Here is an 11,608-nt window from a genome sequence, read left to right as displayed (position 1 = left end):
TTTCATCACATTTTTGACAGTTGAGTCACACTAAATAATTTCCTCCACCCCGCATGTGTATTTCTTCTGGTCGACCAGAGCGCAGGAGTGGGAGGGTTACACCCATAAACACACACCCTCATAAACAGTTGTGACACACAGTTGAGGTGCTCTGACATGTTTCCAGATGAGGGGTGAAGGTCCACCGCTGTGTACACTCACTTATCATGCTACTTAGTGTTGTGCACACTCCTGTCCGAAGATACATCAGCCGCCTGCGTGGGATTAGCCAACAGCTGAAGGAAAACCTTCTGCTCCATGGTGTTGTGATGACAGACAAACACTCCAAGCATGTGACACATCCTAATGAAACTGTGATTTAAGCTGACTGCAATGAACACAGTCAATGGCAGGCGTAGGTCTGGTGCTTCTTGGAAGGCAGGTTTGGTGTAAAATTCTTACAGAATACTTTGATTGCACCTCTGATTGGTTTTCTTGGGCTGCGTAACTCCTGGAGCAAAGGGCTTGGATCTGGAGTGGGGGATCATTAGAGGCTATCAGTACAGGTTTGATAATCACCTGGCCCTGATGTGTTGCTATCTTCAGAACAAACACCATCACCACCACACAAAGGATAATTAGACATTCTCAAGTTGGCTTTAGAATTGAAATGAAAGCAGAATCCTTATTTTCAATGTCTCTCCAGTCTTAACTGCTTAGCAAAAGGCCAAAGTTCTGCCTTCTTTCACTGCTATGTAGAAACAGTCAATCAGAGCCAAGACATGAGTCATAGCTCTATCAGAGTCACCCAACGTTTACCAACTTAGTGACTATGTTGCTATATTTAGCCAAATCAAAATTGGCTGGTCAGGTTTTTTAAAGATTTGTGATTGGCCGGAAAACTGCAATCAGTGCAACCCTGAACAGAAAGAGGCGGCATGGTCTGATGACTCTGATGTGTGTGTGTGTGTGTGTATTGCTTGCATGGGGAGCAGATTGTACCAGTAAGGAAGAATCACAGATACATCAATAAGAAATGTTCTGCTGTAGAATCATGGGTCCTGCCGGCCATGTTGATTTGATATGTACCTAAACATTGCTTTGCACAGTGTAGGGCATTCTCATCGATTTCCTGAAGACTCTGATTTCTTTCAGCAGTAGAAAGAGATTGTGATGTTGATCTGGTCTCCTGAGTCCATAAAAGCAAATCCATCTGAACATCTGTGGGATGTGCTGGACAAACAAGTCAAATCCAGTGAGGCCCTCACCTCTCAGCTCACTGGAGTTAAAGGATCAGCTGCAAATATCTTGGTGCCGGATTCCACAGTCCACCTTCAGGGATCTATTGGATGTGAGTTTGTTGATCAAACTGGTGGCAAATGAGGAGAAAAAGCATGAAATGCTTCAGAATGAACAAACTCAGGGCTTTTTTTTCCCTTCAAATGTTTCCACTAAGTGAAGTTATAACTGGGAACTAACTGTGCTTCCATGATTATGCAGATGATTTACAATTTTGTCCAAATCAGGTGTCAATAATGCAGTTCTCTGTTTGTTGGACTGCATATTGGCTATCAAACCGTGGCTAAGTAAAAACTTCTTGTTTTTAAATGACCAGAACATTTCTAGAAACCATGGGATTATTTTTAATCAGGAGTTTAAATTTAATACACAAATCAACAACAACAATTAAAAAAAAAAAAAAAAGAACTGCATCCACTGATCAAAGTCAAATCTTTTTGAAATTGCATCAACTTGCTGAAGCCCACTCACACCTTTATTAGTTTTCAACTTCATTTTTGTAATGAACTCTGTGTCGGTGTCTCTTCCCAAGACAACTTGTACTTGTCTTTAACTCTAAACCTCAAGACTTTTTTTTTTTTTTTTCAGGCAGGCTTTTAATGCCACAGAGCATAGTAGCATTGTTCTTGTTTCTATTGTTTTATTCTATTGTTCTCTTTTTTTGTGATGTGATTTCTTTTTTACTGCAAAAGGCCTTCGGTCATTTTAGTTGAATGTTAAGCACTATATAAATAAATGAATCAATCAGGACATACAAGAACCCCCATAGAGCATAACTCTTTTCTTTGAGAGAAGTTGGTATTTTTTCACAAAGGGCTTCACATTTCATGCAGAAAAACTTCAATATGAAAGGTTGGTTTTAAGCTATGTCTCTTGAGGAAAAGAAAACAGAATTATTATCAACCCAATGACAAAAATTTGACGACTGATCGACTTTCAGAGTAACTGGAGTCATGCAATAATAAAAAACATGTCTCACAATGCATTGCAAAAATTACAGAAATTCAATTCAGACCATTGGGAAACTTAAACTCTGAATGACCAACTGCTTTTCACAACCCAGCAAGACAACATGATTCAAAACCAGCTGATAAACTATAATGACGATTTCACTGCTGTCATGGGAACTTCATAAAACAGAACAGACAAGTCTTTAGCCACTGCTTTGTTACTTTAAGAACCATTTTATGTGACAGAAGATCAAACTCATTGTTACATGGGGCAGTTGCTTGCAGCCCTCGTTTGAGCAGGAACTCTAAGTTTGCCCATTGAAAGACAATAATATGTTTGATTTTGGCAAGTTTCTATGACGACAATAAGGCCAAAAGGCATTGGCGGGAAGAAAAGATGGAGGGGAGAGGGTATGGTGGAGGGGGTTGGATTGGTGATGCCAAGACTCATGACTCATGGTAGCGAGGGACTGAGGAGGAAATAAGACGAGGGAGGAGACAAACGCAGGGCGGGTATTGGTGGACTGGGAGCCATGCAGCCTTTTTTTTTAACCTGGTGAGAAACTGTGTGAAGTTACAATAAAAGCAGAAATGATAGGGGCAATGGTGGCTCTGTTTTTGAAGTAGAGTGATGCTGTGAATGGCAATGGGCATGAATCATCAAAACCTGTTCATGGAACACAACTAGTTTCTCCCTGTGATTAAGGCTGATACACCTATGTGAGAACACTTCTCATTAAGGATTACATAAATCTTGACACTTAGGTTTACCATTCCTCTGGCTCAGTCATGTTAAAACAACCCTTGGGAACAAAAGCATGCTGGCTAGTGCTGTTCACCTGGTTTTCAGATGAAAGCCAGCCCATGAGGTTTTAGTTTCAATCAAAACAGAGCTCAGACTGTTTCTTTAAGCACCAAAGCATCAAAATGTCAATGCAAGTCTAAAACATTTGTATTTGGAAAAGATTTAAGGTTAACATGATCTCATCCCATCCTTAAGAAAATTGCTTTTTAACTTATTGCAGTTATTTTTTCAGACACCTACATGTGAATCACATTCTTCAAGTCAATGAGTAATGGCCTTGTGGAATTTGCTTTTAAGATTTTGAACTAGAACTTTGCCATAGTCAGACCAGGAACCATAACCATATTCATCTAATATTTTATAACAAGCAACAAAAAACCCATCAGTACTTATTAATCATGCCTTTGCTATAGCAGTGCTTCTGAGCAATAAATCTTGGAGTCGCTGTTTATTTCCTCTCAAATAGTTCAACTTGGAAACATCTTTCAAATCATTGAAGGTTGCATCCAAGAAAAACTTGCTAGTTCCTCTCTGCCAAAGCCAAGCAGCTTATTCTGCAGATTATTAAATGATGATTGCTGTTTGGAGAAACCTTGTTAACATAGCTTAGCATCAACCCCAAATATCATGATGCTGGTGTTGGCATCTAGGCTAGCTGTAACTAAAGTTAAGGCAATCTAAATCTTGACAAATCACTTAATGTACTTTTTAAGTTGTCTGGCTTTTGCTTTAGATCAACAAACTGGAACCACCAACTTTAGTTGACATTTGAGGACACAGCAGTTCAAACATGATGATCAGTCAAACCGAGCTAGAGATATTTTTTATGCGGCTTTGTCAAGATTATTATATCTTACCATCATGACAAAACCACACAAACATATTCATAGCAGTAAATACCATCAGCTTCTGATGCCAGCAGATATTGCTGTGTCATTTATATGACTCCTAATTTGATAAAGTTAAATTCAGATGCTGAAAGCCAATATTTAACAGATTGCTGGTGTGGGTTGGATCCACTGGCAGTCTAACTTGCTCTGTTTTTTTTTAATTCAACGTGTGAAAGAGAACTGACTATACTGGAAAGCTAATTAAGTCAGATTAACAACCCAACCATGTGTTTTTGTTCACATCCATCGTTTATTGATGCATTATTAATCAATGCCTTGCCTTAACCCTACTCCATCAACACATCCTGCTTTTAGATGAATCATATATACAACAAATATTAATCTTGAACCACTCCTTTTAATTAGTCTCTAAAATTGAACTTTTTCAAATTTGATCAGATCTCCAGATCTCACATAATGTTCTGCATTTGAATACACAAAGGGGACACAAAGAAAGAGAGAAAAAATAAGTATCACCTCTTGAAATTCCTCAAATAGATCTCTGTATCAACTTAGAGAAGCATGTAGAAGAGGAGGGCAATGCATTTGACTGGATGGGCAGTGTGTCAGGGAGGTGTAGAGTTACAACCCAGCCCTCCCTCTAACCCAGATCTGCAACTGGTGTAAGTCCCCTCCCACAGCAGAGGCAGGGTTTAAAACTCCTCGGTAGATTCCGCTCTGTCTATCCGCCTTGGTCTCTCCCCTCTGCTGGCCTGCCTGTCTGCCTGCCTTGATTAGATCACAGATCACTCTGACCATCCAAAACTTACTTCAGTCAAAAGAGAAAACTACTTCAAAATGTCTTTCAGGACCTCTACCACTTCCTACAGGAGCTCAAATGCCCCAAGGAGCTTCAGCAGCAGCTCTTATGCTGGACCAGGTGGCATCACCTCCCGCAAGACCTTCACAGTCAAGAGCTCCTATGGAGGTTCTGGCAGCAGGGGCTTCGGAGGAGCAGGCTACGGAGGAGCTGGCTATGGAGGAGCAGGCATCACCAGCAGCTCTGCATACAGTGTCAGCTCCAGCATGGGTGGTTCTGGAGGCTTGGGTATGGGTTTTGGAGGCGGTATGGTTGCGCAGGCCCCCATCACTGCCGTCACGGTGAACAAGAGCCTCCTGGCCCCTCTGAACCTGGAGATTGACCCCGCAATCTCAGTCGTCCGTACCCAAGAGAAAGATCAGATCAAGAGCCTCAACAACCGCTTTGCTTCCTTCATTGACAAGGTAAGAGCCTGTGACATTATGTGTGTAAAAACTTTCTCTCCAAACTGTTGAAAAAGTGTTTTGGTAACGTTGCAAGTTCAGTTAAATAGTGTAAAAGTTGCTTGTAGTTGTGACATTCTTTTACAACTTTGAAAAGAGACCCATATGTTTAGCACATGCCATGCAACATTGACTTCCTCCCTCGTTTTGCATAGAGAAAGTTGATTTATGCTCCTCTGTTTGCTTTCCTCACCTCCCACAAATTAAACAGAGGCTACCCAGAGTTCAGTTTTCTATCTTTTGCATCTGGCTGTCAAAATGCCAAATTTAAATGAGACACAGACATGAAGAGAAGGGAGAAAGAAAGGGGAAAAAAAGCTGAAGGGTGTGTCAGGGCAGAGCTAAGAGCTTGTGATATGAGTTACCTTGGGAATGGTCCCTCCCTCAGTCCGGGTGTGGCCGTTTATGCTGGCCTGTCCTCCATCCCATTGCTTCATACCACACACACTCACACAAAGTCATTAAAGACTGCCTTTTGTTACCTCGACAGCAACATCTATAGAAGGTGTGTCCTATGACTGGCTGAATAGATCAACTTTTAATCTTTCAAACCAACTCTGTGTGTGTCCTGTGTGTGCATGCACAGGAGAGTATCAGTCCCCTGAGGTCTCAGTAATGAGTTAATATTTTAAAAGGCCGACTGGTTTCATGTTCTGGTCATTGCCAGCTGACTGGTCGTGTATCGACTCTCCGCCTCCTGGTGCAATGATTAAATGTAGATAAGGAATGTTTTGCATAAGTCAAAACTGAACAGATAAACTTCAGCCAAAGTTTCTTTTGTCCATCTGTGGCATTCTGAGTCACTTTGCTGTGTGTACTTACTCGATGGTCAATTCAAGACCGCCTGACGCCATTTGATTCGCAGTAGCAGAGTCCAAGGTCCACTGAGTAGTGTGATCTGCTTTTTGATCACTCTTTTAGTTGTCACAAAAATGTAAACTCACCACCACAAAGCAAATACACCCTCCAAACATACATACACTTTTAGGCAACCCCTTCATCACTTTCTGCTTCACATTCCTCCCTCATTAAGCCTGTAATGTACAGTTAAATATTTACCTTTCTGCATCAGGCAGCAGTAGCGACTTGGCCACTCCCCCTTTGTCTATCCTAGTGAAAAAACAGGAAGGTGTGAAAGAGAAGGGTTAACCAGCTCAATTCCTCCATCACTGCCCTTTTTTTCCAACCACCTAAATCCTGTCAGGATGTGCATATGTCATGGAGTCCTTCCTGTTGGCCAGTATGGAAAAAACAGCCACCACTCACTTTGGAAAACAAATAGATGAGAGGAACTCAGACTGCAGAGCACAGTGCAGACATGAACCTTAAAGCTACATTATGCCTATATCTACAAAGTTCTGCCACAGTTCAAATTTCTGATTATAAAGTCACTTAACCACCAAGAAACAGGCAAGTGAGCCATTCATTCTGTCCCTGTTGATTGTTTCTTGAATGGAATGGATATCTTAAAATGATCACTGCTAATTATTCGTCTTCTGCTTATGTTTAGGTTCGTTTCCTGGAGCAGCAGAATAAAATGCTGGAGACCAAATGGAACCTGCTGCAGGGACAGACCACCACCCGCTCCAACATCGACGCAATGTTTGAGGCCTACATCGCCAACCTCCGCAGACAGCTGGACAGTCTGGGCAACGACAAGATGAAGCTGGAGGCCGATCTGCACAACATGCAGGGCCTGGTGGAGGACTTCAAGAACAAGTGAGTGTTGACAGGGTTAATACAGACTGCCTGTCTATAGGATCCATCTGTTGGGTTCTAGTGAGATATCAGCATTACAGGGACTCCTCCCTGCATCTGTCCGTCAGCTTACGACATACAATCTCCAGGGAATTACAACACTAAGGAAGCATGTTACAGACGCCCAGTACACTTTTGGTACAACTCATTTAACCGAGTTGGCTGTCAGAGACAGTTTGTTCTACAAACAGAGAGTTAAATAGTTTAACAAGACTACAACAGACACTGGAAACTGGAAACTTAACTCTGCTGCTTGTCCAAAGATAAATGGAGAATATGAACTGAAACATTCCCAAGAGAAAAATATCAGTACAACTCCCTCACTTCACCATGAGTTAGCACACTGTGAGGCAGATGTCTAAGGGAGGTGCACAAGGCACTCGTGGACAACTACTGCCACCTAGAGTACCATCAGACTAAAAGGGATGAAGAGAACATGAGAACATGAGATGTCACATGGATTTATTCAAATCCATGTGACAAACTGTACTTTTACCTTCTCAGGTATGAAGATGAAATCAACAAGCGCACAGAGTGTGAGAACGACTTTGTCCTCATCAAGAAGGTAATTGTTTTTCCATCCTTTATCCACTGCTCTATCTTAATGTGCCATTCTGACGAGCATGTCATTTTAAGGATGTGGACGAGGCCTACATGAATAAGGTTGAGCTGGAGGCCAAGCTGGAGAGCCTGACAGATGAGATCAACTTCCTCAGGTCGATCTACGAGGAGGTATGGCACAGACTGTCCTTGTTGGTGTTGATTCTTAGCTTCTTAAGGCTCTGAACTTAGTCAGCTATTGATTTATTATTCTAGTCATGGCATTCCTATCATGTTTGTGGTTTAATTTTGGAGCATGAATCTGCTTTGATGCATATTCTTTGAACATCTGTGAAACATTTTCATCTGACTCTTGCACCATCTCTGGAAACATAGTAGTGGGATGGATTTCCTCAAGAACTTGACTTGACTAACTCTTCTTTTTTGTTTTCTCCTTGACTTTTGTTTAACTTTCCTCAGGAACTGCGTGAGCTCCAGAGCCAGATCAAGGACACCTCAGTCATTGTGGAGATGGACAACAGCCGTAACCTAGACATGGATGCCATTGTGGCTGAGGTCAGGGCGCAGTATGAGGATATCGCCAACCGCACCCGTGCTGAGGCAGAGACGTGGTACAAGACCAAGGTATTGAAGATCTCATTTCAAATATTTAACACTTCCTGGTTTCAGCAAGAGCTGAAGCAGTTTCTAAGACTTCCCTTTTGATGCTCACTTAGTATGAAGAGATGCAGACATCCGCCAGCAAATATGGAGACGACTTGCGAGCTACCAAAACAGAAATTGCAGATCTCAACCGCATGATTCAGAGACTCACATCAGAGATTGATGCCATCAAGGGACAGGTACAGAAGATAGATTCACCCACCATGGAACAAGACTGAAAGACGCACTATATCATTAGTTCATAATCAGTTTAACTTATTACTGTATTATTAGCGAGCCAACTTGGAGGCACAGATTGCAGAGGCTGAGGAACGTGGCGAGCTGGCGGTGAAGGACGCCAAGGCCCGGATCAAGGACCTGGAAGAGGCACTGCAGAGAGCCAAGCAGGACATGGCCCGCCAGATCAGAGAGTACCAGGACCTGATGAACGTCAAGCTGGCTTTGGACATCGAGATCGCCACCTACAGGAAGCTGCTGGAGGGAGAGGAGGACAGACTGGCAAACGGCATCAAGGCCATCAACATCTCCCAGCAGAGCAGTAAGTCAAGTTCAAATGGACCTTGAAGCCTTTTCACAGTTTGTTAAATTTGTACACTGTCTTACATTTGTCTCTTTTGATCGAAACAGCAAGCTACAGCGGTTTCCCTGTGGACAGTATGAAGAGCAGCTACTCCAGCGGATACAGCAGCGGATACAGCAGTGGTTACGGTAGCGGGTACGGTAGCGGTTACGGCAGCGGCCTCGGTGGCTTCAGCAGCGGCAGCGGCAGCGCCGGTGGCTACAGCACCACAACTCAGACCAAGAAAAACGTCGTCATCAAGATGATTGAGACCAAGGACGGCAGGGTGGTGTCTGAGTCCTCCGAGGTCATTGAGGATTGAGCCATCTAGATTAGAGGTGCAGCTACCTGCCTGCTATGATCTCCTCTGCCTCTCTGGTAGTTTTATACTCGCCGCTCACCCACCTCCACTATTGTAATAAAACAGTCTGAAGTAAAATGCTTTCTGGCCACTCTCCAATAGAGCACAAACATGTGTTACATGAAGCAATAAATGATCCTAACACTACCAAAGATCTGAAAGGGACCAACGAACTCATTCAGTTTGTCTGATGTTTGACTGTTTGTACTAAAAGAAGTAGTTTTGCACCGATCAGTGAATTTCAACTTGGGCAAATTGCAAGTAGGAAAGAAAGGAAAAAAAGTAGAGCACACTCCCATGAAGTCTATGCAATTGCTGAACCATACATGAAGGGCCATTTTGTTGCATTTAATGGATAGTGATCTTGTTAAAGGAATGTGAATGTGCTGAAACAAAGTTTCAGTTTTGTTGGTCAACTTTTGTTTTAAAATTGCCTCCTACAGTAGGTAGTGCATGTCTTCCCTGTGTGTGTTCTGTAACTGAAACTGTTCAACCCCTTAGGAAGCTGCCCTTGTCACACTGTTGTCCTGAGGTGCTGTTTTTGCTACCAAACTGAATAAAAATGTGTTTACTAAATGGACAGATGTTTGACTTTCCTTTTTAACAGCGACTCACTAAAACACTAATCAGAAAACTTTGAAACTTTTAGTTTCGGCTTATGATTTAAAAGTGGGCAGAGAGTGATTCATTCTGAATCAGAATCTCAGTGGAATCTGACAAATTAATAAAAATGACTACAACATTTCTGGAGAAATTTAAAAGTAGCCTGCCAAAATCTGTATATGGGTCGAACTTGAATCAGGCCATCTACTGCTGAAAATTAGTATCAATGTTAAGGTTAGCTAAAATTTAGTCAGTCGCACGTGAGATATCACTAACATGGACTTATTCCCTTTATTATCCACACACTTTATAAAACCAGCTAAAATGTTCAGGTTAGCTTAAACTCTGTCAGTACCATGAAACCATTGAAAACCATAAATGGTTTTCAGTTGAAAAAAAGAAAACATTTATGTTTTTTTTTAAATTGACTCATTGTAAAGAAAACCATTTTTTCAAGAAATTTACTCTTTATTGAGAGACGGTTAACTTCAATAACATTAATTAACTTGTATACAAGATAATTTTTTGTTCTTATGGTGTGCTTTATCACAGGTAGCTTGATTTTTTTCTAATGCTACAATTTATTGATTAGAAGCAACATATAGCGTGAGTTGAATAATGCCACATTATTCACGTTGGCCTGTATTGTTAAATACAGATCGAATTGCGGTTTATGCAGTTGCTGCTACAGAGACAAAGCTACCCTATTTGATAGTAATTTGTGTATTGTTTGATAACGTATTTGGTTTGTAAATCTTGTTTTGATTTGCAAATCTTGTTCTGATCCCATGCTTGTGAGATAGTATTTTTTCCCCTGATTGAACTCCAGATTAAGCAAACTAAGTGAAGCAACTTACAGTCTGGTTTATTGATTAATGTTGAATTATATTATAACGAGGCATCTCCTGTGTCCAGTGACCTTCAATGATAATTGGTGGTTCTTGAACTTGCTACTAACAGATAACTTGACTTATAATAAAACTATATGTGACATTGTATCTGACGCCTGTTGCAAACATACATCATTCAAAAAAAAAAAAATTATAATAATCATTTGCATACATTATGGTGGTCTATGTAACAAATTAAACATGGTTTGGGTCTTGGTCCATTTGTGCAAATGTGTCACTCTATAATATTATAAATACAGCAGATAATGTACATTGATTGATTACTGGTAAAGGTAACTACCCAACAGCTATCCATAATTCATACACGTCACTGAAGCTTGCCCATCACAAATTGTGATGGTCTGCTTCCATATGACAAAACGTCATCATATATAATACATATGTAATATGATGTTTCATGTCTGACATGAAAACACTGACTGTAAACTAAACAGGGCAGCCTCAGTTCAGACTGCTTTTATTTTTGCAGGGGTCTGTGGCGCCATCTATTGGGGGAATTGTGCCTTGTTAACTCCAACTGGTCTTAGGGTTGATTGTGTCAGCTTGGGCCTTACTTCAGTGAACTCTCATTCTCGCTGCTGAATTCCTGGTGTTCTAACAAAATAGAAAATGTCTAAGTAAGAAGTTCCTAAATGTTGAGTTGTTCTGAAGCAAACCAATAGATCTCTACAATAGATCTCACAAAGAAATGTAGATTAGGCTCAGCAACTTCTAAGGCATTGGGATTCCAGTGAGCCAGCCATTATCCACAAATGAAGGCCAAAGTCCACTACTGATATTTCACCGAAAGCATCTTGATGCTCTTCGAAATTTCAGGAAAACTGACATTTTTAGAAGATGTGAGCTCCAGTACATGTGATCTAAAATATACATAGCAATTCAGTCAAAGAGCGTGACGCTTGCAGCTAAACATGGTGGTGGTAGTGTGACACCCTGGGTTACTACAAAAGGTTCTGGACCTGGTAAACTTAATGGAGCCATGAAGTCTATAAAGCAAAGCGAGAAC

The 11,608-nt window shown here is 41.3% G+C and overlaps 1 protein-coding gene across 1 annotated transcript; it reads left to right on the top strand.

Annotated features, from left to right (window-relative positions):
- Positions 1-4,585: 4,585 nt before the first annotated feature.
- LOC129371681 (keratin, type II cytoskeletal 8-like) lies at positions 4,586-9,668 on the top strand. Its single transcript, XM_055048399.1, has 8 exons — positions 4,586-5,147; positions 6,697-6,905; positions 7,449-7,509; positions 7,581-7,676; positions 7,965-8,129; positions 8,222-8,347; positions 8,442-8,706; positions 8,796-9,668. The coding sequence occupies exons 1-8, from the start codon at positions 4,722-4,724 to the stop codon at positions 9,047-9,049; spliced, it is 1,602 nt and encodes a 533-aa protein (XP_054904374.1). The 5' UTR covers positions 4,586-4,721; the 3' UTR covers positions 9,050-9,668.
- The last annotated feature ends 1,940 nt before the right edge of the window (positions 9,669-11,608 follow it).

This window comes from Poeciliopsis prolifica, unplaced genomic scaffold, assembly GCF_027474105.1.
Source record: "Poeciliopsis prolifica strain line A6 unplaced genomic scaffold, Auburn_PproV2 SCAFFOLD027, whole genome shotgun sequence".
Lineage (NCBI taxonomy): Eukaryota > Metazoa > Chordata > Actinopteri > Cyprinodontiformes > Poeciliidae > Poeciliopsis > Poeciliopsis prolifica.
This window is presented reverse-complemented; position numbering and strand designations above follow the sequence as displayed.